This window comes from Microcebus murinus, chromosome 10, assembly GCF_040939455.1.
Source record: "Microcebus murinus isolate Inina chromosome 10, M.murinus_Inina_mat1.0, whole genome shotgun sequence".
NCBI classification, from domain to species: Eukaryota; Metazoa; Chordata; class Mammalia; order Primates; family Cheirogaleidae; genus Microcebus; species Microcebus murinus.
The window spans coordinates 99,565,149-99,592,804 of record NC_134113.1 but is presented as its reverse complement, the minus strand read 5'-3'; the positions used below and the strand labels follow the sequence as shown (position 1 = coordinate 99,592,804).

Here is a 27,656-nt window from a genome sequence, read left to right as displayed (position 1 = left end):
ACATGAACTGCTGTGTGAGTTGTATTTAACTCATGCTAGTTTTGAGCCCAGGGCCTCAGGAAGCATACGTAATTCACACTCCTCTTCACCTTGGGAGCCATATGAACTATTTTTCAAGTTGCATATAACTCCTGCACAGAAACAATAAAAAATGGCAAATTTTTCATTAAATTTGAAAAGACTGTTTTGTTTTTGAAGTTTTTATTCTCTTTTCATAACAAAACACCATGGCCCCAAGGAAAAATATTTTTTCCTAGTGTGGCAATGTGTTAAATAAATTTATTTGTGTAAAATATCAAAATTTGTAGTTATAAGAGTAATTGGCCCATTGATCACGGGGGAGAGATCCATATAGGACTTTAGAATGAGAGCTGATAAAAGAGAGAAAGTAAAATATTAGAAGGGTATGGAATCCAATCAAGCAGAAAGTAATTAGTTATATAATACAATCTGGATAGAAGACTCATTACCTCTTCAATTCAAATCAGGAGCAGAAAAGTTAGTTAAAAGATCTCTGTTATTATATGAATGGATGCTCCAGGTTTTCAAGGAAAAGCATCTGGCCTGAAAAGCCAGTTTTATAATAACTGCTTTTGCTACATAACAAAATATCCCAAAACTTAGTGGCTTAAGTTCTCTCTTTTTTAATTTTTAATTTTTTTTTTAGAGACAGGTTTTTGCTTGTCTTGACAGGTTCCATCAGCCAGGCTAGAATGCAATCATAGCTCACTCCAGCCTGGAACCCCTGGACTCAAGCAATCTCCCACCTTAGCCTCCCAAAAAGTTTTCTCTTATTATTTCTCCCCATCCTGTGGGTCAATTGAACAGCTCTTCTGGTCTGTCAAGTTTGGTACTGAATGTTCAAGACTGAGTGGTCAATGTCTGGCAGTTGCAAGGTTGGTTGGTTTGGGGAGGTTTCGACTACGATGGCCTGTCTCTCCACAGGATCTCTCAGCCTTCAGTAGGTTAGCCCAGGCTTCCTCACATGGAATCCTAATGATTCCAAAAAGCCACAAGAGAGAACAAGCCCCAATGTGTCACATTTGCTATTGTCCCATTGGCCAAAACAATTCCAATGACCAAGCCCAGAATGAGAGACGACTACTCAAGCAGACATGAACAAATTGTGGGCCAATTACTTTAATAATCTAATTTAAAGTTTGTTAACAGTTTGATTTATTAGATTTTCAGGTGTTGTTTAAATGCTTAGAAATATTTTGCTTGTTAATTTTGTAAGTTTAGCAATTGGCATTTGAAATGTCTAAAAAAATTTAATTAATCAAGTTTTAAGTAGTAGTAAATGTTTAAGGAGAATTTAATCTGTTACATTTATGAGTTAATAGCATATGAATCAAAGAACAAGTAAAAGTGATTGCTTTTATTTTATACAAATATTGTGAGATTACTAAATGGAATAGCAAGCTTTGTAAATTCAATGTAAAAGCCTGAGAAAAACTAGGATTTTAATTTTGCAACTCAATGTAAGTGAATAAAAATTAACACACCAGTTATTGCAAAAAAAATTTTTACACACAAAATCCCCTCTCAAGCATTAGTAAATCTCAGTAGACACATTTATTCAATAGTTTATTTACAACATATTTATTGATCATCTGCTGTGACACTGTGCTATTCTAGGCCCTCGGAATATGGTTGTCTTTATCTGTTTTCTGTTGCTATAGTAGAATACCACCGGCTAGATAATTCATAAAGAAAATAAGTTATGAGAACACTCATTCTACAGCACAGAATGAGGTGTTACCCAATCTAAAATTAATATAAATAAAATATCATTTAAAAAGAAAGAAAGAAGTTTATTCAGCTCACAATCCTGGAGGCTGGGAAGTCCAAGGGCATGGCTGAGGCATCAGGTGAGGACCTTCTGTGTCATAGCATGGCAGAGGGCACACGTGACGAGAGGGCAAAGAGCACTCCACTCAGGGCTTTCTTCCTCTTCTTATGACACCACCAGTCCTGTCATGTGGGCCCCAGAACCCAGAGAACATGCATAAGCAAAGCAGCTCCATGTTGGTATGCACTCAGCAAGTTTCACCAAGACCTCACCCCAGCTAAGCACTGAAGGGGTGAGGAAGCTGGACTCCCTGCCATCGGGGAGGAGCAATCTACTCAAGGCAAAACCATATTTCATCCACTTGAAGACGTTCATTTTTTACATTTTAAAATCTCTAAAATCAGACTTTATCTTACGGTGATGATGCCTTCAATTGGGTAAAATCCATAGCTACAGCACAAAGCAGCCTTGTGCTCTGAGAGACAGCAAAGCTGACAGCAATTGGACCAGTGGTCTAAGGGCACCTGCACATTAGGATCACCTGGGAAACTTCAAAAAAATACTTATACCCAGTCCCCATCTCAGACCACCTGGATCGGGATGGAAGGGTGGAGCTGGGCATGGGTGTTTTAAAGCCCCACGTGCTTTAAAAGGCAGGGCTGAGGACCAGGGCAGCAATTTCAAACAAGAGCACGCTCCTCTGGAGTTGCGTGATGACTTTCCAAGGGACATGCCCACACGAATACTACTAATACTTTAGGGCAAGGGCCAGCAGACAAGGCCTGTGGCCCAAATCTGTTTTGTTGCCTGTTTTTTGTTTTTTTTCAATTTGTTAGTTTGTTTTTTGAGACAGTCTCACTCTGTCGCCAGCCTGGAGTGCAGTGGCATCATTATAGCTCATTGCAACCTCAAACTCCTAGACTCAAGCAATCCTCCTGCCTCAGCCTTCCAAAGTGTTAGGATTACAGATAGCAGCCTGCTCTCTGTTTTTGTACCCTGGGAAGAGGTAAGATGGTTTCTATATTTTTAAATATAGAAAAAATATTGGGGGGAAATCTATGAAATTAAAATGCAAGTGTCCATGAATAAAATTTCATTGAAATACAGCCACGCTTTTGTTTACATTGCCTGTGGCTGCTTCAAAGGCAGAGTTAAATAGTCTACACAGGACCGTATGGCTGGCAAAGCCTAAAATATTTACCATCTGACCCTTTATAGAAAAAACATTTGCTGACCCTGGTTTGAAGGGAATGGACACCCAGAACTTAACATCCCCTCCAGGAAATTACCTGCCTGGAACAGTAGCAGCTGTCAAGGTGTCAGATGTGTGGAGGCTCTTCTTTCCCACACTTTTTTTCATACTTGTCCTCCCTCTTGCTGAAGGAGGGTAGGCTTCACCGCTCTGGAGTATGAAAAAACCCCAGGCACTAGACAAAGGAGCAATCCCAAATACTGGTGTCTAATAGGACTCTGATCATCAGGTAACTGTTAATATATATATTTATGTATCTATATATCAATACATAGATATCAACATATATGCATTTAAATTTTTTTCCAAGTCAAGTGAGTTCCAAGTATTGTCTTACCAAAATTGAAGGAGAACCCAATCAAAAGTTGTGTCAAATCATTAAAAATATTCAGTGGGGCCCAGTGGGGTGTGTGTTTAGTTCCCGCTACTTGGGAGGCAGAGCAGGAGCATCCCTTGAGCCCAGGAGTCCAAGTCCAGCATGGGCAACATACTGAGACCTTCATCTCTAAGCAAAAAAGGGGAAAAAATTGCTGACAGATGCTGTATGATTTTTGGCATATAATTCAGAAGGGAGTTCAAAGAATTGAATAACATGGTTATGACAAAACTAGTGCCATAATCATTTATGTAAGCAAGGTTTTTTTAAGGCTTACATTGAAAATATTTAAAATGCTAAATGTTGCCTCACTTTATTAATAATAATTGTTCACAGATACGCAAACTAATTAGGAAGAAAAAATCCATTCATCTCATTAAAAGGTGAATTTCAAATAACAGCTTGTTATTATGTTTAGCAATTACTTATTAGCATGCGTAGTACATTTACATTATTTTGCTCAGTTGTGCAGAAATCACTGCAGCGGCGAGCGGAGGGCCTCGGCTTGTTACCAGCTGTGGCTCGGCGCTGTGCACTGGGCCCCGGAACTGCGCGAGCGGCTGGCCGGCCGGGAGTCCTGGTCTGCTTGTCCCCTGACCTCGTGCGGGACACGCTGCCGTTTTTGTCTTACTCTAGTCACTTTCCACCCTTAGAACCAGGCGTCTAGGCCGGCCACACCGCGGGGAGGAGGGCCGAGAAGGTCGCCCTCTCGAAGCCGCCTGCCACAGGTGTCCATTTTTACACGACGTTATGTCCACACCTACTTAAATGTAGGATGAAAATTTTAGACGTCATCTTACAAACGTACGAGGGGGTTGGCGACACAAGCAAAGGTTCTCCGAGCCCAGCTTGACGCCTGACTCAGCAGGGCCTGCCAGGCGCGGGCTCACGGCTGGCGGCCAGGACCGGGCTGGGAGGACACCCACCGCCCCAGGCCCGGCGCTCCGCTCTGTCCCGACAGGTGGCAATACCCGGAGGGGCTCTGCGAGGCGGGGCTCTGCGGGCGCCAAAGGCCAGGCAGGGCGGTGGGCGGGCGCCCAGGTCGGGCGTAGGGCGGCGGGCGGAAGGCGAGCGCGGGGCGGCGGGTGGGTGGGCGCCCAGGCAGGGCGGCGGGCGGAAGGCGAGCGCAGGGCGGGCGCCCAGGCAGGGCGGCGGGCGGAAGGCGAGGGCCGGGCGGCGGGTGGGTGGGCGCCCAGGCAGGGCGGTGGGCGGAAGGTGAGCGCCGGGCGGCGGGTGGGTGGGCGCCCAGACAGGGCGGCGGGCGGAAGGCGAGCGCAGGGCGGGCGCCCAGGCAGGGCGGCGGGCGGAAGGCGAGCGCCGGGCGGTGAGTGGGTGGGCGCCCGGGTGGAAGGCGGGCGGAAGGCGGGCGCGGGGCGGCGGGTGGGTGGGCGCCCAGACAGGGCGGCGGGCGGAAGGCGAGCGCCGGGCGGCGGGTGGGTGGGCGCCCAGGCAGGGTGGCGGGCGGAAGGTGAGCGCGGGCGGCGGGGATGCGGGTGGGCCGCGCGGGCCTGGGGACAGAGAGGGGGCGACGGGGGCGGCCTACGTCCTAAGGGACGAGTCGTGGGAGCCGCTAGACGCCCTCGGCGGGCGACAGCCGCCCGCGCAGACGTGCAGCGAGCCTGGGGGGCGCGGCGTCCCAGGCGGCGGGGACCGGCCCTCCCCGCGCGGAAACGAAAGCGAGCGCCGCGGGCCGAGCGGAGGGCGGGACTCAGACCGACTTCCTGGGCCCGCGGCCGGCGCGGCGACAGGAGACTGGAAGAGCGGGCACGGCGGGCGCCGGGCGGGGCGCGCACCCGGGACGCCGGGCGGAGGCGCCGAGGAGGGCGGTCCCGGCCCAGCCCGCCTCCGCACGGCGCTGGAAGCCGGAAGCGGGCCGAGCAGAGCAGACCCCGCTTCGCCTCCGCAGGGCGAGCCCGGGCTCCCTCGCTGCCCCGACGCCGGGCCATGGGGGCTCCGCGCCGCCGGCCACCCGTCGTGCCGGGGGCCCCGCTGGGGCCGCTGCTCCTGCTGCTGGGCGCGCTGGCCGCGGGCCACGCCTCCCTGAGGCTGCTGGACCACCCGGCGCCCGTCTGCTCCCAGCCGGTGAGACCCCGCCGGCCGCGCCGTGGCGGCACCGCGAGGAAGCTGCGGGCGCGGAGGGGCGCGTCCCCGGGCTCGGGCGCGCGGCGGGCGGGCGGGCGGGGAGGAGGGGAGGTCGCGCGGCGCCTGCTGCACCCCTGGGCCGCCGGCGCGGAGCTGGGGAAGGAGACCGCGGCGCGGGGACGGCGGGAGAGGCGGGAAGGGGCGGCGGGAGGAGCCCCGCGCCCTGCGTTCTGCAAACCCCCTTCGCTGCCCGGCGGGCCGCGCCGGCTTCGGGAGAGGCCCCGTCCTCGGAGGCGTACCCTAGCCGGTGCCCTCGGTGCCGCCGGAGGAGCCCGCCAGCCCGCGGCGGCCGTGCGGAAGGTGGGCCCGACGGGCGCCTGGCGGCGGGCGCAGGGGCTCGGCCTTTCGGGGAAGGGAAGCGTGCTGAGGGAGGCCGCGGGCCGCCTCCCCAGAGGGGCGAAGCCCGGAGGATGGGCGGATGCCTCCCCGGACACCGCCCTTCCCGCCAGCGTCCTCCGGGCAGAGGCCCGCGGGCTGCAGCCCCCGCTGCGCCCTCGGGAAGTGACACATGCGTCCGTCATGCGGTAGCTGCGCTGTGAGCCAGCCCATCTTAAGAAATCAGGGCGCCCCTCTCGACAGACAGCTTCCCCTCTTCCCCGGAGCCGTCCGTCTTGCCGTCGTCTCTGAGTCGCAGAATGGAAACGCGGGTGTTTCTCCTTATCTGATTTTGTGGAAATTTTGGCAAAAGAGGGGGGAGGGTGAGTGACTTCAGCAGGAGGAAAAGTGTTTTAATGGGAACGATGTTGGGAATGTTCTCGTGGCTTCCACTGTTGGGCAGAGCGGGGACACGCGCTCAGCAGGTCCTTCCGCAGACTGTCACAGTGTTGCTCGCGTGTCGGTGGCCGTTTGTCAGGTGCCTGCCAAATACAGGCGCTATCCTACGAACTGGGACTATGAAGAAATGCTCCTGGCACCTGTCGTTCAGGGCTTGAGTCATCTCAGAGGGGAATACGGCTTGAGGGCAGGGAGCTCTTGCAAGGCAGCCTGTAAGCAAGTGCTCTTTGTACGACTGGTGAGTGTACAGAATTCCAGGGAAGAGAAAAATCACTTCCAGCTGGGTTGTCCTTCGTGGAAAATACATCTAGGCAGCCCTGAAGGATGACAGGAGCCCCAAAGACAGAGGCTGGCAGAGCATTCCAGGTGATGGGAAGGGTCTGAGCCAAGGCCCTTGGGTAGGACAGGGCAAGGTGTGCAGCCGGAGTAGAGGGCCGGTGCAGCAGGAGAGAGAGAAGGCGGTGGAAAGGGAGATATGGGCTCTGCTGTGGCGCGGGAGGGAGCGGGCTGTGACTTCCATTGCACAGTGAAGCAACAGGAAGTCAGGAGCTTGGCCTGGCTTCAGAGAGGGCCGAGAGGTGCTTGCTGGCCAGATCTGTCTGCAGTCTCTGGTTCTCTTCCTTCATCTCAATCCCTGCAAATGCACCTGGCTTGCACACAGCTCATCTCCACGGACAGACAGCTCTGGGCTCCATCCACTAGTCCTTTTAAAAAGAAAGGAACCACACCGCTCCAATTTCTTTGCCTCCCTGGTGTTTTAGTGGATGCAACAGTAATCTGGTAAGGGACAGCCACCGGAGTGGCTTCTGAGGACTTGGATTTGCATCCCAACTTCACCTTTTACACTCTCCGCAGCCTTGGGCAATTGAGTTGGGTTTCCTCATTTCCACTGGGCGAGCCTTCTCTGATTGAGCCCGCACCAAAATATAGGTGTCTACCGAGAGCCCGGTTAGATTTAGCCCTCACTGACTCCATTCTAAGACGGGGAGGATCTGCATGCCTATTCTGTTCCTGGCTCACTGCTACAAGCACCAGATTTGGGGGGTTGATAAACATATGTTGAATGAAAGAACACAAGAATTCATGAATGAAGGAAAGAATAGTTAGCTGTGCTTGGAAAGCAGTGATAAGCTGAGGCAAGCCATAGCACTGGATGTGGCTGCCTTGGTTTGGCACCTAAAAACCCAGATGACTCTGATTTCCCCACAGAAATCAATACATGGGTAATTGCATTTCCCTGGGTGGTCTCTCAGTTGGCCCTTCTCCCTGCCTGGACTTTGTTGCTGGTTTCCCCTGACTGCCCACCCAGAGCCATCCCTAAGAGGAAAGGCAGCAACAACTTAGAGTTGGTCAGTGTGAATGCTGACACTCCGTTTGTAGGCAGGATGTATGTTTCATTTCAAATTCTTTTTTCCTGAGCACTGCGGTTTTGACCTGTGGTGGAGCAACTGTTCAGTTTAACCCTTTTATCTTCCAGTTGCTAGAAGCTGCTGTCAGCCATGCCACTCTTCCAGAGTATACAAAGTTGTGACCTTTCTACCAGGCAGGCACTGTGCCAGTGGCTCACATGCACACCTTCATCCCACGGTCACAAGCTAGTGAGTGGCCTCTGACCTGAGCTCAGGATCAAAGCAGGGCTGTGCATGGAACTTCAAGACCCACTTTCTTTATCAGGCTTCGTTATTGAATGCACAGAATCGAATACAGTTTTCCATTTCTTCCTTCTCGTCTTCACCACTATGGATAGAGTGGCCTGCCTGTTGGAGGTGTCCCTGTTTTCATTTGGAGAGGCAGGATGGCAGCCATGAAGAGCGTGGGTTCTGGAGCAAAACTGCTGGGTTTGAGCATTGGCTCCATGGGACTTGGGGCACTCAGCTGACCTCCTTGTGCCTCAGTGTGGCCAGTACAAACGGGATAAGGGTGCTTAGCTCTTAGGACTGTTGTCCAGATTAAATGAGATGTGTGTATAAAGTGCTTAGTATGATGCCTGGCACAAAAGAGCAGCTCAATAAACAGTCTGCTGTCATTGTCATTTTCATTGTCGTGAATCTCCTCCTCTGATTTTTGCAAGGCACCTCACATAATGTGAGTCACAAGCAGGTGGCTCCTAAATAATATTCTGATCCTGCTCTACTGTTTTTAAGAATGGGCAGTTTAAATAAAGAAATTAGGGATAACTGTTGGAGATGAAGTTGTTCAACAGAACAAGATGTGTCTTAGTAATATCAAAAGAAGATCCTGAATGAACTTTTTTTTTTTTTTTTTTTTTTTGGAGACAGAGTCTCGCTTTGTTGCCCAGGCTAGAGTGAGTGCCGTGGCGTCAGCCTAGCTCACAGCAACCTCAAACTCCTGGGCTCGAGTGATCCTTCTGCCTCAGCCTCCCGGGTAGCTGGGACTACAGGCATGCGCCACCATGCCCGGCTAATTTTTTATATATATATCAGTTGGCCAATTAATTTCTTTCTATTTATAGTAGAGACGGGGTCTCGCTCTTGCTCAGGCTGGTTTTGAACTCCTGACCTTTGAGCAATCCGCCCGCCTCGGCCTCCCAAGAGCTAGGATTACAGGCGTGAGCCACAGCGCCCGGCCCTGAATGAACTTTTTTACATTATCAACAATTTTATGTTATTGTCTATTCTTTATTAACATTAAATTATAAGGAAAAAATGTTCATTATTCTTTTCCCTAAGCAAATTAATGTTTTCATTTGTTTATCTCACTTTTCGATTCTTTTATTTGTCTGGAAGTTATCTCCTAGATAAACTTCTATCTTTTAATTTATTCTCATCAAGTAATGTTTAGTAATCCTCCTTTGAAAGTGGTACTAAGAAGTTTAAAACAAAGAACAACAGATCCCTGCCCCACCCAAACCTGCTCCCAAAATTATAATTCCTTTAGTTATTTCTTCTGACATGTATCTCCATATTTCTAAATGTACTTCTATTGTTAATCCTTGATCTGTCAATTTTAGATGTTATCGATTGACTTTAGACATTATCTATTAACTTGTAATACATGCAAATTGTCTTACCTTCCTTTCACCACTTCTCCTCCTTCTACTCCATTATAGTTATATCACAATGTTAGATAAATCAGCAGTCAGCAGCCAGACATGATGGTATGCACCTGTAGTCCCAGCTACTGGGGAGGCTGAGGCAGGAGGATCATTGAGCCCAGGAGTTCAAGGCTGCAATGAGCTATGATCATGCCACAGCACTCCAGCCTGGGTGCAGTGGCATGATCCACTGCACTCCAGCAAGATTCCATCTCTAAGAAAACAAACCTAAATCAATATTCAGCATTTATATTATTATAATAAGTAATCTTCACTGCCAAGGCAAGTATGTGCACTTTGATTATACTTTTCTGTTACAGTTTCTTTCCTTCTCCCACTCCTGCCCCAGAGGTAATTGCTTTACTTCTTCACTTACATAATTTCCCATCTTAATAGTCTCAGTTTTTTCTATTAGACTTGTCATAACATTTTTTTCCCAATTATCACATAGTCCATCAATTTCATTCCCCCTCCCCCTGGAGAACTCCCTTCTGGAGCCCTCTGTTCTCCAGCTCCAACCTGGACTGACAGCTCTCTAAACTTGTGGTACAATTGTCATACCAGACATCCTGCCATGGTCAAATCTCCGAAGTCCCGTATCTTGTGTCTTCCTCTGCAGGAGTTACTCCTTCAATTTGCTGGAGCGTATCCTCCTGCAATTTCCTAAGAACGTATATGAGGCATAGATATATATATAGAATACATGACATACATACATATAATGGAGATTTTATGTGTGTGTGTGCATGAAGTCTTTTCACATCTGAAAATCTCCCTATTCTACCCTTGCACTTTTTTGGATAATTTGGCTGGGTATAAAAATTCTAGGTTAAAGATAATTTTCCTTTATACTTTTGAAGGCATTGCTTTGTTGTCTTCTAGCAAATAGTACAGATGCTAAGAGAACCAGTGCCATTTTGTGTCCTGTCTCTTTGTGTGACACCTATTTTTTTCTCTCTGGAAATTTTTAGTATCTTTTTATTCCTGGTATTTCAATAGTTTCATGATGTTGGGCCTTGGTCTGGGTCTTTTTTTTACATTGTATGCTTCATTTAGTGAGTGAACCTTTTTAATTTGGCAATATGTATCCTTAAATTCTAGACTTTTCTTTTAAATAATTTCTTCCATTCTGTAATCTCTGGAAAGCCAGTTAATCATATTTTGTATTTGCTAAATTGATTCTCTAATATTAATGTTTTTCTTTTCTCCTATTTCTGTTTCTCAGTTTTACAGCTCAAACCATCTATTGAATTTTTTATTTTCAAGGTTCATTTCTGTTCTATGCTTACTCATTTTCCCACAGTATCCTGTCCTTGTCTTATGGATGAAGTATCTTCTCATCTCTTTGGAGCTATTATAATTTTATCCGTTTGTTTTAATTTTATTCTGTTCTCAGCATTGTTTTATTTCCTCCAGGAACATGTTTAAAAATTTTGTTTTGATCTGTTTTTCACACAGAAAAGTCATCTTGAGTATCTGGTACTCCTTGCCTGAGAATACTTTAAGAATTAAGGCCTAGGTGGCATGCAGTGGCTCATTCCTATAATCCTAGCACTTTGGGAGACTGAGGCAGGAGAATCGCTTGAAGTTAGTAGTTCGAGTCCAGCCTGAGCAAGAGCAAGATCCTGTCTCTTCAAAAAGTGGACAGAAAAATTAGCCAAGTGCAGTGGTGCGCACCTGTAGTCCCAGCTACTCGGGAGGCTGAGGCGGGAGAATCACTTGAGCCTAGGAGTTTGAGGCTGAGTAATTATCACACCACTGCACTCTAGCTAGGGCAACAGAGTGAGAGCCTGTCTTTAAAAAATAAAAATAAATAAAATAAAGTCCTAAAAACATTGATTAAGTGCTGTGTGTGATTGGAATTAATTGAACATTGGACTTAACTGTATAGGAGGTCAGGCTAATTGTGAAGCTGGCCTGTTGGGTTAACCCTGGACGTTGAAATCTGGAGTTCTTTGCTCTAGGCCTGGCTGCCAGCACTCTGCGATCAGGGCAGGGAAAGACAGAAAAGTTCCCCGCATTTTGTGTGTAGATCTTCACTTGTCCTCCCTCCCTGCCTTCAGACCTGTTGATGGAGAGTTCTGATGAGGCTTTGGCTTCTGTCTTGTTCGCAGCTCCCTGTGCAGCAGCCAGGTGTAAATTTCTCCACTCCTCCTTGCACTTTGATGTCTGTTTTTGCAGTTTTATAATTCTGACAATCAGCTTATTCTCATCCACATTGACTGTGTAGATTTTTAAAAAGGTAACAGGTACATAGGTAACCAGAGTACAGAACTTGTTTGGTGACTCCTCATCTTCATTGCATTTTCTAGACAACTGCTCATGGACATGGTATGGGACAGTCCTTATTCCTTTGGCCTGGGCTGCTTAGTTAAGCCTGGTGTCAGTGAGCACATCTGGAGTCCTTCATGGCAGAGGTCAGGGTCTCTGAGTGCCTGAGGGGCTTGCTCATGAAGCCCACTGCAAGGATGTGTTTGTGAATGCTGATGTCAGATTTGCAGTTGCCACCTCACTGGTGGCAGAATGGCCCGTCTTCTTGCCACCCTTCTTTGTGGGAGACAAAGGGCTCCTGCTGGGCCCAAGATGGAAAGGAAGCCACTCTGACTTTTAAAGATTTGTTCATATCTCTTGTCTACTGAGGTTGCCTCTTTGTCCTTGAGAATTTATAAAAATTTTCCCATTCCTATAATTTCATATGGCTTAGAGAAAGGGAGAAGATAATATGTGTACATGGTCAGCATGCTATCACCTCTAATGGAATTTTTTTTTTTTTTTTGAGACAGAGTCTCACTTTGTTGCCCAGGCTAGAGTGAGTGCCGTGGCATCAGCCTCACTCACAGCAACCTCAATCTCCTGGGCTCGAGCGATCCTCCTGCCTCAGCCTCCCGAGTAGCTGGGACTACAGGCATGCGCCACCATGCCTGGCTAATTTTTTATATATATATCAGTTGGCCAATTAATTTCTTTCTATTTATAGTAGAGACAGGGTCTCACTCTTGCTCAGGCTGGTTTTGAACTCCTGACCTCTAGCAATCCGCCCGCCTCGGCCTCCCAGAGAGCTAGGCTTACAGGCGTGAGCCACCGCGCTCGGCCGGAATTTTTTATTCTATATTCCATTTATGTGCATGTTTTTCTATTTTGTTTGAATCTGTTTCCTCATATTTTCACTCGCTCCATCTCCTCTCCTTCCACCCCTTTGTCCTCAGTAACCAGCATGTTAACGCCTGGTGTATATCTGTCCACATGTTCTTCTATGCTCACACACAATCATAAAACATATATAAATATATTGGGAGGGCCGGGCGTGGTGGCTCACGCCTGTAATCCTAGCACTCTGGGAGGCCGAGGCGGGTGGATCATTTGAGCTCAGGAGTTTTAACAAGATCCCTTCTCTACTAAAAAAATAGAAAGAAAAAATATATATATATATATTGCCAGGCATGGTGGCGCATGCCTGTAGTCCCAGCTGCTCGGGAGGCTGAGGCAGAAGGATCGCTTGAGCCCAGGAGTTTGAGGTTGCTGTGAGCTAGGCTAACGCCACGGCACTCACTCTAGCCTGGGCAACAAAGTGAGACTCTGTCTCAAAAAGAAAAAAATAAAATAAAATACTTTGTTGTAAGCATGTTGTGAGGATTAGTGAAATAATTTATAGAAATCACCCAGAACGGGGTCTGGCACATTTTCCCTAGGGAAAGATTGTAGGCACTCAGTGAATTTTCCATAGCTGATGTGTAATGCGTACGGACTGTAATTTTTGTCCCCCTACACCTGACCTCTCGCAGCGTTGTTGTCCAGACCAAAGACTGGAAACCTCGAGATTCAGAGCCCTTTCCCTAGGGTGCCTGCGAGAAGCTGCTCAGTGTCCTTTAAAGTTGTAAGGCTCCCAGCTCATAAGAGTCACTCATGAAATGCCAGTTCCACTTTGCCTTTGCTGTACCCACACCTCATCCTGTCTGCCCTGGACTGGGCAGAATGGGAAAAGTATGAGGGAAAAGCCCCTCCACAAGCAAGAAGGGGGGCTGTGCAGGTTTCACTCTTGACAATTGGTTGTGGCCTGAAGCTGCTTCCCAGCTGTAATCGTCACCTTCTTTTTTTCCCTAGGGGCTGAACTGCACAGTCAAGAATAGTAAGTCATCCTGCTCTGCTCTCCTTGTTGTCTCCCCATCAGTCAATAAAGCGATGGCCTTGTGCTGAGTGCATGGGACAGCGGTGCCACGCCCCTCCGGTCTGGGCTGAGCTAGGAGCACAGCAGCAGGAGGGGCCCGCAGGGTCTTGGATGTGGGCAGCTGCGCTTCCCCATGCAAGAGTTGGGAACCGAGAAACAAGTGTCGTTTGGATTTTGAAAGTGTTCTCTGGGGTGCTCCCTCACGTGTCGGCAGCACAGTCCGCCTCGCCCCAGCTTGCCCGGGAAAGCAAGAGGCCTCTGTGGTGTTGGCTTTGTTTTGGGCCGCCTCCTTGTAATTCAAGGAGGCGGCGCATATTTTAGGTGCCTTTGCTAATTACAGACCCCCATGTGTAAAAATAAAGCAACTCCTACTTGCCCCCAGCCCTCCCGTGCCCTGTTTCCAACCACTGCCTCCTCTCAAAACCGAGTCGGCACTTTGTCTTCCCTTCCGGAACCCTTTAGACGCAGGGGCTTTCCATGACCGCACGGGAGCGTGGGAGAGAGGGAGCCGGGCAGGGACGCTGAGGACCCGGCTGACGGCCACAGCTGGCAGGCCTTCGGCTGTTCAGGTCTGGCTCTCTGGACCCGCTGCCGGGGCATCTCAGGGCCTCCGCAGCAAGTTGCTGACTGCTGCTGTTTCCTGGCTGCCAGGTACCTGCTTGGATGACAGCTGGATCCACCCTCGAAACCTGACCCCCTCATCCCCAAAAGACGTCCACATCCAGCTGCACTTCACCCACACGCAGCACGAAGACCTGTTGCCTGTGGCTCACGTGGAATGGATGCTGCAGACAGACGGTGAGGGCTGCCAGCAGGGTGCTGGGGGTCTCCCCACCGCCGGGCGAGGCCACGGCCCAGACCATCGGCCACCCCATTCAGGCTCGCAGTCCTGTGCTCAGATGTGAGGGCTACTATTACTATTCTTGACTGTGCAGTTCAGCCCCTAGGGAAAATTGAGCTCCCAGTCCTGTGCTCAGATGTGAGGGCCCAAATTTAGTGCCGGAGAATCTGTCGTTTCCTGAGTTAGTACTTTTTCAGGGTTTTAGATATTAGCCCACAGTGATACCTTCTCATCATACCATCCTTCATGAAAGGCCTTCCTTGAGCCTAAAAGTTTTGTCAGCATGGAAACAAAAAGGCCAAGCGGTTAATTTTATGACTGCAGTACCAAAAATTTACTTAAAAAATGCTAACACATTTGCCAACCTGCTTGTTCCCTTAATTTAGGGGCCAGCGCTGTTTAAAACATCCCCACGCCTCTTCAGGGCTAGAAAGTTTGCAGTACAGACTTAGGAAGATTGGGGCTGATGAAAGGTCTGTGAACAGGGCATGGGAAGTCCCCGCCCGAGTGCTTGCTGCTGCCGCGCCTGGGCCCCGGTGGCGATGGCTGTGCCCGCGCCCGGTGGCCAGCGCCCTAGCCGCACACTTACAGGGCCTTGCTTGTGGCCGGGTTAGAGCGTCGCGTGACCTCCCAGCCGGGAAGTAGCTGTCTGCAGGCAGTGGGCTGAGGCCCAAGAGGGCGCTGAAAGGAGCAGTGGAGAGTTAGGCAAGATGGGGCAGATTTCTTGTAGGAGAGAGCAAGTGTCACAGATGGGGAGTGACACGCCCCAAGTTTGCCTTGGTGATCCCACGTCTGTCTCCTCTCCCCATTGACCTTCAGCTAGCATCCTGTACCTGGAGGGTGCGGAGCTGTCGATCCTGCAGCTGAACACCAATGAGCTTCTGTGTGTCAAGTTCGAGTTTCTGTCTAAACTGAGGCACCACCACAAGCGGGTAAGAACACAGCTCCCGAGTGGATCTCCTTCCTCTGATGACACCACTGCAGACTCCTTGTCCCCAAACTTGGGCTCTGAGTTAGAGCGGGAAAGACCCAAAGGTGCTGGGAGAGTCTGAGGAACTCAGAACAGCTGCCCTCGGGGCGAAGGGCCAAGCCTGCTGCCCGCGGTGCTGGGGGCAGCCGCCTGCCTGGACTCCCCTGCTCTCCCTCCCACTTCCCCAGGCCCTCCGTTCTTAAAGGCAGTTAAGTTAGAAGATAGCTTCCACAGCCCCACCCCTGGCCCCTTTGTGTGTCACTTGGGTTACTCTGGGGCCTACCTCCTGAAAGAAAGGCCCTCCAGGGCCAGAGGACGGCCGTGGGTGGGTCCTGCCATGGTCCAGCCTCATCCTGCTGCCCATGGCTCGGTGCTCATGGCTGGGCGGTGAGACGCTGCCTCTTGCTCACACTGTGGTCCCCGGACCAGCAATGTCAGCATGGCCTGGAAACTGGTTACAGATGCACGTCCCGGGACCCCACCCCAGACATCCTGAACCAGAAACTCGGAGGGTGGGGCCCAGCAGTTGGTGTTAAACAGCCTGGGTGATTCCGATGCAAGCTGTAGTTTGAAAACTACTGGCTTAGCTCTGCAGATCACCACTTTAAAACAAGCTAGGTGGTCCGCAAGCACAAGCAGCAAAGCAGAGCCCCTCTCCAGTGGTAGGTCAGGCCCCCACACCTGACAGCTGTGTGGACGGTTAGAACCAGGTGCCTAGATCTGCTCACGAGCAGAGGACGCCAGGGCCCTCACCAGCGTGGTCAGGATGGGAGTCGGAGTCTACGTGGAGAATCCACGCCACTGAGACAATAACTCCGCACAAATGTGTTATCTCTGTGACAAAGGCCCGCGGGCCCAGAGTGCATGGGGGTCTCTAGCTCACCCTGTGTACCTTTTTGCTCCAAAATGTTCTCAAGAGATCTCTGGCTTTTCCATTTAAGGAAGAAGAATCACATAACCAGTGGTTCTTAGCTGCCTTCTATGTGCCGGCCCCCCTGGCCCCAGGCCCTGGCCCGGCTCCCTCACGCCCGTCCTTCCGGAATTTGAGGGGGCTGATGGCAGAGGAGGATGCCTTCCAGTCCTCAAATTCTTTTGCATTATGGCACTACCTGCTGATGAGGCCAGATCCAGGTTTGTTTAAATAGGCAGAAAAGACCAGAGGAAACAAAGATAACTGGTGCCCCTGGTTTTAGGTTTGTTGTGGTTTTATTCTTGTTTTGAGTGAATATTTGGTGGCTGGTGGGTGAGAGAGGTGTAGTATAACCTGCCCAGTGTCCCTTTCCTCCCTTTAGTGGCGTTTCACCTTCAGCCACTTTGTGGTAGACCCTGGCCAGGAGTACGAGGTGACCGTTCACCACCTGCCCAAGCCGATCCCTGATGGGGACCCCAACCACCAGTCCAGAAACCTCCTTGTGCCTGGTAAGAGCATTCTCCCAAAACAGCTGTTCCCCACTGGGCTCTATGAGCCGAAAGTAGCAGGTCCTGAGATGTCAACCTTCCTGCTTCGCGAGGCAGTGCCTAGAACTGCCAGCCTGTGACACCCACAAAACAGACAGATGCAGGGGACTGGGAGTCCATTGGTGTGCAGCTGCAGCTCTGCTCCCTGAAGGCAGAGCCCATTCACTGTTGGCACAGCAGTAGGCATTAGCCCAATATCCCAGGAGTTTCATGGGAACCACAGTCCCTCTCTGTCTAGAGAAGTGCCCTTGTCAGGAAGACAAGCCACTCATGGAAGAGTCCCAGCCCCTGATCTCAGCCTGGTCCCTGCCTCCATCACTTGTCCTTTTCTCTGCACCACCTCCTGCCTGCGTTCACCCAACACCCACCCCGCAGTGACGGCCCCGCGCCCCACCAGTCCTCTGCCAGCCTTCTCTCCGGCGCCTGCGGCGTGTGCACCTGCTCGCCCTCTGTCCTCCCAGAGCCGCAGCCAGTGCGAGTGCTTCCCGCGGTTCAAAGGCAGCGCGCCTGGAGCCCAGCCTGCCTGAGGGCGAGGTCTGGTCTTCTGCCCATCTGTGTGGCTCCAGAGCCTGGGGATGCCTGTGTGTGGCAGGTGGCAGGAAGTGCTTGTTAAGGAGGTGATCCCTTTATCCCTGGAACACGCTGCACAACATGTGCACACAGTTTACCCTGCTTTGCTTTTCTGCGTGATGTGTGTTACTTGCTGTTATTGGTCTTGTCTGTTGGAGTGTGATCCCCAGAGGACTGGGACTTTGTGTGACTCACCACTGTATCTTTCGTGTCTAGAACAGCGCTTGGCACACGTTAGGTGCTCAGAGTGTGTTTGTTGAATGAGTAAACCTCCCCTGTTCCTAAAATGGACTGACTGTCCCTGCCCCTCCATGGTGGCTCACACCTGTCACATGTCTTCTTAAGCCTAAATACAAATATTGCAGTCCAGGCAGTCTGGAGGAGGACCAAGAAGGTGATTGGAGCAGTGGGCCTCAAGCTGTGGTCCCTGGGCCAGCAGCCTCAGCAGATGACCTGGGCGCTTGTCAGAATGCAGGCTCTGGCGCCGCCCAGACCCGAGTCAGCAACCTGACGGTAGTCACCGGGAAGTCCGCGGGTCCCTGCCCTGGGCGCCAGAGTGCTGCTCAGCTCGAGGAGGCAGCTCTGGAGAGAAGCAGCTGTCAGTGCCAAGAGAAGGGCCCGGCGGGGACCAAGAATCTTCAGTCACCCACAGCAGGCCCAGGAGGAATAGGCTGGAGTCGGGAGGTTCCCTGGGAGAGGACAGGCCCGCCCAGCCAGCCCCCAGTCTGTGGCCTCTGGCCAGTGGCAGCTGTCCAGGCCTAGAGCTCTCTTGAAGGGGCCCCTTTGAATGGCTCCCTGAAGGAAAGAGATCCCGTCCCCGGTGTCAGGAATCCAGAAGAACAAACTTCTAAAGCGAAGGCTTGACGATTGTTCTTTCCGGGCCGGCAGGCTGCGAGGAGCCCAGGATGAAGGTCACCACGCCATGTGTGAACTCAGGTAAGCGTGCAGGCCGGGGAGGCTGGCCCTGGGCGCACACGCACCGCCACCCTCACGCCCGCCTGCGTCTGTGCCCCGGCAGGCAGCCTGTGGGAGCCCAACATCACCGTGGAGGTCGCCGAGGCCCACCAGCTGCGCGTGGGCTTCGCCCTGTGGCACGAGCCTGCCCGCTACCAGCTCCTGCTGAGCAGCTTCCCCCACGCCGAGGACCACGCCTGCTTCGAGCACGTGCAGCGCGTGGCAGCGGTACGCTGCCGCTTCCCGGCCCTCCAGCCCCGCTCAGACGGCCCCCGGCCGCGTCTCCGCTGCTGGGCCTGGCGGGCCGGGCAGCTCAGAGCTCGTGCCAACTCTGTCAGCAGCCACCGCGAGCCGCCTCGCCCTTTTCTTCCCTGGGGGTGCGCAGGTGGCTCCGGAGCGACCTCTCTTGCTGACCTCACAGTCAGGGCTGCACCTGAAACAGGAGCCGGCCCCGTCCCGCAGTGATCGGCCTTTCTGTCCTTCCCTCCCCACGCGCTCCCCGTTCCCTTTTTGTTTTGCTGTGTTTGTTCTGCTTTATCCCAGAAAGGATTTGAGGGTTTAAAAAAAAGAAAGAAATGTGGAAATTAAGGCAAAGGAGAACTAAAGATAAGGAAATAAGATGCAGCCAGGTTAGTGCCGGAAAGGTGTTGTGCTGGTTGGTGCGGGTGCTTGGGTGTGAACACACACACATTTGTGCCCTGATTCCAGGCAGCCAAAGCTAAGAGGGAACACCAGTTCCTAGCTGTGCTTATGAGTTAGCAACAAACCGGCTGCCTTGCAGAAATGGAGTTTTTCCCTGGAACAGAAACCTGAGGAACACGTCTCCCTCTGGGCTTCGCAAGGAGCTCCCTGGACAGCAGAGCGTTCTAGCAGCTTCCTGGTGCTGCCACGCAGGTCCCTAACCGGCCAGCCTTCCCCACCCTCCCTTCTCTCTGCAGCCCAGACGCGAGTATTCCCAGCAGCGGTCCAGCGTCACGATCACTGTCCACAACTCGGACTGGTGCTGCCAGCACCGCGTGCAGGTGGGGGAGTGGCGTGGGCAGGCGTGGGAGCGAGCGCTGGCGGGCGTCCCTGCAGGTGGCCTCGCGCTCACCCCAGCACAAGGCGGGGGCCCTTCAGCACCCTGTTGCCGATGTGGGATCTGGCCCAACAACCCCCCGGGCCGCCGTTACTCTCAAATTATCTCTGCTGGTGAGAAAGCACCGGGTCTCCGCACCCTCGCAGCCCTCCCTTCTTCGCCCCTTCTCTGCCCACAGATCCAGCCCTTCTTCAACAGCTGTCTCAATGACTGCCTGCGCCACTCTGTGACGGTCCCCTGCCCAGACGCCCCAGAGACTCTAGGTAGGAGGAGTGCGGCTCTCCTGGGCCATGTGGGGGTGAGAGTGCGTGAAGGTCTGAGCCGGTTCCTGACCTGGCTCGAGGGGACGTGGGGTGGAGAGTCTGATATAACTTGGAGCCCCTTCAGGGGCTTCGAGTGTCCCTCCCTGGGCTGGAGTCCTGACTGGCTTTCATTAGCTGTGCAGCCTTGGGCAAAATACTTAACCTTTCTGGTCCTCTGCTTCCTTGACTGCACCACGGGGTGGATGTTATCACAGAGTTCTGTCCATGTACTGAACAGAGCATTTTAACATCCGCACAGAGTGCGAGTAATGTTCATAGATGTTAAGTGACTTGTCCAAGATCACACCAAGGACGAGGCAGAGCCCTGTGGTCTGAGCTGCGGCCTTGACACTCCAAGGCTCACAGGCCAGCATCCCCTTCAGAAGCCGTGTGCCCCTCCGTGGAGGCCACGCTGCACACTGGCCAGAGCAGAGCAGGTGGGACACTAGGCTGGAGGAGAAGCCCGGCCTCCCTCCCACAGAGGGGGAGAGGTGTCTCTTCCTACAGCAGCTGCTGAAGGCTGCCCACGGAGGAGGTTTCATTAAGTGTAGCAGAATCTAAAGTGCCTGGAGCGGGGCCAGGCTCATCAAGGCCCCCAAGGGTGTCAGCGGTGGTTCCTGATGACTGCTGGTAATGAAGAGCCCCTTCCCCTTGTCCCCCACTCTCATTGCAGATGTGGTTGCAGGTAAGCTCAGATCTCCCCACAGTGCTGCGGGTCCTCGGGGGCTTTCGGCAGGGGCCACGTGAGCCGCCCCTGACTGAGCCAGGCAGGCAAGGCCAGCCCAGAGGGCGAGCCGTGCGGGCCAGAGAGGAGGAGCCCAGGGGCCAGGGATGCGGGCAGCAGCGCAGCCCGCCACGCCACTCTTGTGTCCTGCTCGCACAGACTCCCCGCCCCTGTGGGTGTACGGCTTCGGCACCGGCGTCTCCCTCCTGCTCGTGGGCTCCGTCATCCTCTTCATCCTCTGCATGACTTGGCGACTGTCCGGTAAGAGGCATGGTCGGGCTGCCCCGGGCTCTCCCTTCTGCGCCCCTTCCTTCCTGCTCTCCCTTATCCCCCTGCTGCAGCCTCCAGCTGGTCCTCTTTGGAAGCCTGTGCTCAGGGGCATCTTCAGTACTAACCTCAATCTCAGGTTACGTCACCTGGCTTCTGCCTTGCCTCGGCCTCAGTTATCAAGAACCTGGAGCCTGGGGCTGACCTGGGCCCTGAGCGTCGGCTTCCTCTCGTAAAATGGTGATGGCAAAATAATGATGCGTGCATTGTAAAGTATTGTAAGGATTAAGTGAAATCATGCACGTGATTTTGAGCTTAGAACCTGGCACGTGATATTTACCACTGTCTGTTAGCCACAGTTATGTTTGTCATTAAAATCAGCAGGCTGGAGCCGGGCATGGTAGCTCACACCTGTAATCCTAGCACTCTGGGAGGTGGGAGGGTCGTTTGAGCTCAGGAGTTCGAGACTAGACTGAGCAAGAGCAAGACCCTGTCTGTATGAAAAAATGGAACTTAGCTGGCCAACTAAAAATATATAGAAAAAATTAGCCAGGCATGGTGGTACATGCCTGTAGTCCTAGCTACTCGGGAGGCTGAGGCAGGAGGATCACTTGAGCCCAGGAGTTTGAGGTTGCTGTGAGCTAGGCTGATGCCACGGTACTCTAGTCCTGGCAACAGAGCAAGACTCTGTCTCAAAAAAAAGAAAAATCAGGCTGGACGGAGCCAGAGTGGAGTTGCCCTGCATCAGCAGTGCTCAGCCAGGCAGGCATAGTGGCCTGAACAGCCCTGTCCTGCAGCCCCAGCGCCCACATCTGGGGCCAGAGCAAACAGGGTGGGACAGCGTGGTGGGACAGAAGGCCGGGGTTTTGACCAGAACCAGAGGAGCAGATCCCAGCCCCACCACCAGCCTGCAGTCATAGGCTGGTTGTGCAACAAGCCGTGCATAGGCTTCGTTTTCCTTTCTGTTAAGTGCAATCCGGATCCTTCCCTCCTGGCCCCGGCTGCGGTGAAGGTTGGCGAGATAGCGGGGTGGGGGGGTGCTGGCTGGCAGGGATCAGTAAATCCAGCCCCTCCCTCCTGGGGCCTCTGCAGCAAGTGCCAAGCCGGGAGGACAGGATGTGGGTGGGAGCCCTTCCCTGCCCCTCCACGACCCTACACTGCCCCTTCAATCTTCTGCGAAGCCATTGCCACACTTGCTAAAGCCCTTCAGGGTTCAGTCTTAATCACTGTTAATTCCCGGAGGTAGAAAGAAGCCACCCAGCTGAGCAGACCTGCGGGAGGCACCTCCTCCCAAGCGTCCCCCCGTGACCTGTCTGTGGAGGTCGGGCTTTTGTCTCATTTCTGCTGTCTGCGTCTGGCCTTTCCAGGGTGCCCCTGTGCGGGGTGCAGGGAAGGGGGAACCTCGCTAGTTATCTGACTGTCTTTCGACAGTTGAGAATGAGGAATGAAATTAAGGTTCTAAACCTCTTGCACGGCCACCTGTGGATTTCAGCTGTCCCTGCTGTCACCGAGGAGTTAACTCCGGCAGTGTCACCACATCTTGAGGGGAACAGTTGCTTAAGTATGTGGGCTTCCCTTCCTCACCTCAGAAATACCAGGAGGAGATGTCGTGAGTGGGCGGGTGCGGGCGGCTTCTGGACAGGAGTGTGGTAAGATGCTCGCCTCCCAAGAGACACTTACGGAGCAGTGTCCCCTCACGTGGAGTCTGCTGAGGTGGCCACACTGCGTGGGGGAGACCAGGACGCTAACGGGGGACCAGGGCACAGCCCCCCAGCACCACTCCGGGGGCCCTAGCTGGGTCGGTGCTACAAAACAGTAATTGTGACCCCAGTTGATTGAGCTGTGCGGTACGCCAGGCACTTCACATACAGTGTCTCATTTAATTGAGATTAAACACAGACCCGCGTTATGGAGGAGGAAACTGCTTTTCTGAGGTGTTAGTCACCGTCTCTGACCACACAGCTCGCAGTGGCAGACCCAGGCCCTGGCTGCGCGACTAGCCACATGGCCTCCACGAAGGCCGGGCGTGGCCAGCGACTGCTGGCTCAGGGCTTGCCCTTACTGCTCCCGCTGACACCAGTGTCTGGTCCCGTTTCTCTTCCCAAGGGGCCACTCCAGTGTATTTCTTTTCCTTTCAGGGTCTCATCATGAGAAATATGATGATGACACCAAACACACAGGTAAGTACTTCCTGGATCGCGTGTGCGTGTGTTGGAAGGTGGGGGGCTCTCCTGGGGTAAGCGGGTGGGTCGCCTTCGCAGTCTGACTCCCAGGTCTCTTCGGGAGACCCACGTTAGGACCCCCACTTCCTGTACCCGACTCAGAGGGCTTGCAGGGAGACCCCAATAGCAAGGCCTGGGTGCCATCGTTTAATCACTCAGACGAGGAAAGGAAGGTCAGTACAATATTTTGTGAAAAGAGGCCCTCCCTGGGGCAGACATTTCTATTCCACTGGCAGGCCTTTGTGCCTCTTTTCTTGTTTGGATTAAAGTGATTAAAGTGCAGGCTAAAGACTAGGTAGGATGTGTGAGCCACAGAGATTCCTCTTCTCACAAGGCACCAGACTGGGATTTTTTCTGGCAGCCAAAGCAAGGTGAAGCAGCAACCTCTGGCTTGTTGCAAAAGGCCTGTGTCGCGTGCCTTCGGCCAGGAGCCAAGCTCGGGCCAGGCCCCTCCCAGGTGGCCAGCAGGGGGCGCCGCCCTCGGCCTGTGGCGGCAGGGTCAGCAGGCGTGTGCCCTTGTTTCCTTAGATGTCCTGCCTGCAGCCGACCTGACCCCCCCACCCCTGAAGCCGAGGAAGGTCTGGATCGTCTACTCGGCCGACCATCCTCTCTATGTGGATGTCGTCCTAAAATTCGCCCAGTTCCTGCTCACCGTCTGTGGCACGGAAGTCGCCCTCGACCTGCTGGAGGAACAGGTCATCTCGGAGGTGGGGGTCATGACCTGGGTAGGCCGCCAGAAGCAGGAAACAGTGGAGAGCAACTCCAAAACCATCATCCTGTGCTCCCGGGGTGCCCAGGCCAAGTGGCAGGCCATCCTTGGCTGGGAGGGGCCCGCCGTCCAGCTGCGGTGTGACCGCAGGAAGCCCGCGGGGGACCTCTTCACGGCGGCCATGAACATGATCCTGCCAGACTTCCGGAAGCCTGCCTGCTTCGGCACCTACATCGTCTGCTACTTCAGCGGCATCAGCAGCGAGGGCGACGTCCCCGCCCTCTTCAGCGTCACTCCCAGATACGCCCTCATGGACAGGTTCGAGGAGGTGTACTTCCGGATCCAGGACCTGGAGATGTTCGGGCCCGGCCGCATGCACCGCGTCGGGGAGCTCACAGGCGAGAACTACCTGCACAGTCCCAGCGGCCGGCAGCTCAGGGAGGCTGTGGAGCGGTTCCGGGAGTGGCAGGCCCGGTGCCCCGACTGGTTTGAGCACGAGAACCTGTGCTCCACGGATGACCAAGACCTCCCGTCCCTGGATGAAGAGGTGTTTGAAGAGCTGCCAGGAGGGGGCATCGTCAGGCAGAGGCCAGTGGTGCGGGAGCCTGCCTCCACGCAGGGGCTGGCGTTGAGCCTGCTCCTTGGCAGGGAAGGGGGCCTGTGGAAGCTGCAGCCTCAGCTGCCGCCAGAGGGGTGGCCGGCGGCCCAGCCCCTGCAGACCACAGTGCTCCCGGCAGAGAAGGCCGCTCCGGCTCGGGCTGCAGAGCCCCTGCCTCTCCCCGACGCTGACGCTGACGGCGGCGGCGCGGCCAGCTGGCTGGCGGTACTGGAAGGAGGCGAGGCCCGCCCGCTGCTGGGGGGCTGTGGCCCTGAGCAGAGTCGTGTGCTCTTCCTGCCTGTGGACTCGGGGGCCCCGCCTCGCTGCAGCGCCCCGCTGGCGTCGCCCGCGCCCCTCCCGAGCGAAGCTCGAGAGCAGCTGGAAGGCTTGATGGTCTCACTCCTCCAGCAAGACGCCTACACGGCCTGCGAGGAGGAGCAGCGGCAGTCAGTGCAGTCTGACCAGGGCTACATCTCCCGGAGCTCCCCACAGCCCCCCGACGGGCTCAGGGAAATGGAGGAGGAGGAGGAGGGGGGGGAGGAAGGCCTGGGGGAGTCAGCCAGGCCACTCTCGCTGGAGGACCTGGAGAGGCTGAGGGGCCTGCAGCGACAGCTGCTCTTCCAAGAGCTGCAGGAGAACGCTGGCTGGGACAGGGCGGGGTCAGAGAGGCCATTTGTGCCAGGGCAGGCCCCCGCCTAGGGGCTGCCAGGTCCCCAGCGTCGAGAGAGGGGTGTGTGTGCTTGTGGGTGTACACGTGTGTGTACATGTCTGCGCACATGTGTGTGAAGCATGTGCTTGCAATTGTAGACATGTTGACTCTCATCCCTAGGCACCCCCTGACTTTCCATTATGTGGCCATCTGGTTATCGTCTGTCCCTATGGACAGCCCGTTTCTGGGAGCTAATGGCAGAGTGACTTCAAGTCTCTGTCATTTGCTCATTCATTCATTCAGCATTTATTTTGCACCTGCAATTCGGATTCAAAGATAAATTGCACAGGGCATGGCCCTGGCCCCAAGGAGCCTCGCACCCATTGAGAAGATAAGCAGAAAAGTCACCTGGCCCGGGGGGGAGGTTCCTAGAGGAGGTGATGTCTGAGCTGGAGGAGAGCGTGTTGCCTAGTGACGGTTGTGGCTGGGCAGGTGCAGTCCCGGGGCAGGGCCAGCCCTCGCTCCATGCTGGGAGGCGAGCAGAGGGAGCATCAGGTGGCTGGAGTGGAAGTGGGGGTGGGGGACTCAGCCAGAGCTCAGCCTGTGGACTGGGTGGGAGCTGGGACGTCAACCGAAGCCTGGGACTCCTTCCTGTGATGGGCTGTCACCCAGCAGGGGGGACAGCTGAGGGCCAGACACACCCAGAGGACACAGGATAGAAATGTGCGAAGTGAAACCCGCATTCAGCAGGGAGACAAATGTGACATCCTGAGCTTGTGTTTTGGCAGTCAGTCAGCGGAGGGCTGCGGCAAAGGATTCTGCAGCCCCCTGAGCTCAGGAAGCACTGGCGTGCAAGGACAGTGTGAGGGAAGGAGACAGCTACGGGCCCGCAGCAGGAGGAGGGAGTGAAGGTCTGGACAGACCCTTGCCGGGGGGACGGTGTGCCACTCTGTACTTCACCGTCGCACGTTTGAGGAGAGACTCTGAGGCCCAGTGTTTGAGGAAATTGTTGCTGAAGTGCCATCTTGGGGTACGGGTCCTGAAGAACACTGATGCCATCGGACCCTGGAATTGCGTGTCTCTGTTCCCGTGCTTGCATCCTTAGCTGTACTTCCAGGAGGTGATTCAGAGACGTGATGGGAAGGCAGATAGCGCAGTGGTGTGCACGCACACCTGTGCACGAAAGGGAGATTGTCAGTAAAGGAACACGCCCGGGCGCGGTGGCTCATGCCTGTAATCTCAGCACTCTGGGAGGCCGAGGCAGGAGTTTGACTCCTGGTCAGGAGTCTCAAGGTCAGGAGTTTGAGACCAGCCTGAGCAAGAGTGAGACCCCGTCTCTACTAAAAAATAGAAATAAATTAATTGGCCAACTAAAAATATATAGGAAAAATTAGCCGGGCGTGGTGGCGCATGCCTGTAGTCCCAGCTACTCGGGAGGCTGAGGCAGGAAGATTGCTTGAGCCCAGGAGTTTGAGGTTGCTGTGAGCTAGACTGATGCCAGGGCACTCTAGCCCGGGCAACAGAGTGAAACTCTGTCTCAAAAAAAAAAAAAAAAAATGCATCCCTGTTAATTCTGGTAAGAATTTCTAGTACTTATTCTGGGTCAGATATTACTGTAGATGGAGAATTCCTAGTTGTCGAGTTCTTGCAGTGAGATTTTGCCTAGTGGCAGCAGGGCCAGCAAGGCTCCACGTCCCAGATAGTGCGTGGCGCGTGGTCGGCCCAGCAGCAGTGAAGGGCCAGGCGAGGGAGAGGAGGAACTGCGGCTTCCCAGCCTCCAGCCTCGGGCCCCATCTCTCTCGTCTCCAGTGATCCTGGAGGGGAGCATCACTGGGTGTGGACACCTGCCAAGCTTCCTGTGACATTTCCCCAGCTTCCGATAAGCACTTACTCCGTGCCCAGGGTGCAGAGTGCCATGGTGGACTCTTCCCTCCCCAGAGCCAAGGCTCTGCCTGGCAGCAAGACAGACCCAAGCCACTGTCGCCCCAGCGTCCTGGAGCACTCCGTCACTTTGATGCCGTTTCTCACACACCTTGAATTCTAGCTCTGCTGGCCTTTGAGGCCATCCCAGTGAACGTCCCCAGTTGGTGTTGTCCGTGGTGTCCCCTTTATCAGGATGGCTGCTTTTGTTCCTGACAGTTTTATTGAGATACGGGTCACAATTGATCTGATCTGTACAATTAAGTGACTTAGAGTAGTCACAGAGCTCAGCCACCAGCGCAATTTTAGATCATTTTATTACCACTGAAAGAAACCCAGCTCCCCTTTGTCACCACCCCTAACCTTCCATCTCTGTGCATTTGGCTGTTCTGGACATGTCCTCTAGAAATGGAACCATAAACTTCCCCAGGGTGTGTTGGCCCTTCCTTAATGTCATCCCTGCTCCTCGTCACGGTGCTGCTGCGCCCCTGGAGCCCTCAGGCTCAGGCTGGTCTTTGCTCACAGTAAGTGCTGGGAATGGGGTCAGCAGAATGTGTCTGTCAGCCAAGAGTCTCAAGAGCGAGTATAAATAAAGCCAGACTTAACACATATTTTTGTGTTATTCTGAACCGTGGCTAATAAAACCCTGTTGCAACCGAGAAGCACCCCTCCAAGAACAGATACCCTCAACACTGTCACTGCCACCTCTGGCCCTCTCCCGGAAAGAGTGCCCAGAGGTGGCCCCGGGCAGGGAGCACCCCAGTCCACAAACCCTGCAGCAGAGCCTCTGCCCACGCCTGGCATCCCCTGCTGCCATGCGCACAGCCAGGCGCTACCC

General features: G+C 53.6%; 1 protein-coding gene across 4 annotated transcripts; it reads left to right on the top strand.

Moving 5' to 3' along the window:
- The first annotated feature begins 5,223 nt into the window (after positions 1 to 5,223).
- Positions 5,224 to 27,427, top strand: IL17RA (interleukin 17 receptor A). 4 transcript variants are annotated; one of them, XM_012747761.3, is made up of 12 exons: positions 5,224 to 5,502; positions 13,493 to 13,517; positions 14,208 to 14,354; positions 15,217 to 15,329; positions 16,660 to 16,786; positions 18,284 to 18,331; positions 18,414 to 18,577; positions 19,288 to 19,371; positions 19,606 to 19,690; positions 20,613 to 20,714; positions 22,859 to 22,900; positions 23,471 to 27,427. In XM_012747761.3, exons 1-12 carry the CDS (start codon positions 5,365 to 5,367, stop codon positions 24,946 to 24,948), a joined length of 2,553 nt encoding a protein of 850 aa, XP_012603215.2. In that variant the 5' UTR covers positions 5,224 to 5,364; the 3' UTR covers positions 24,949 to 27,427. The 4 variants fall into 4 exon arrangements, with proteins under 4 accessions (XP_012603215.2, XP_075863911.1, XP_075863912.1 ...); XM_076007796.1 differs by lacking the exon at positions 20,613 to 20,714; XM_076007797.1 differs by lacking the exon at positions 13,493 to 13,517 and having other exon boundaries at positions 5,382 to 5,502.
- The last annotated feature ends 229 nt before the right edge of the window (positions 27,428 to 27,656 follow it).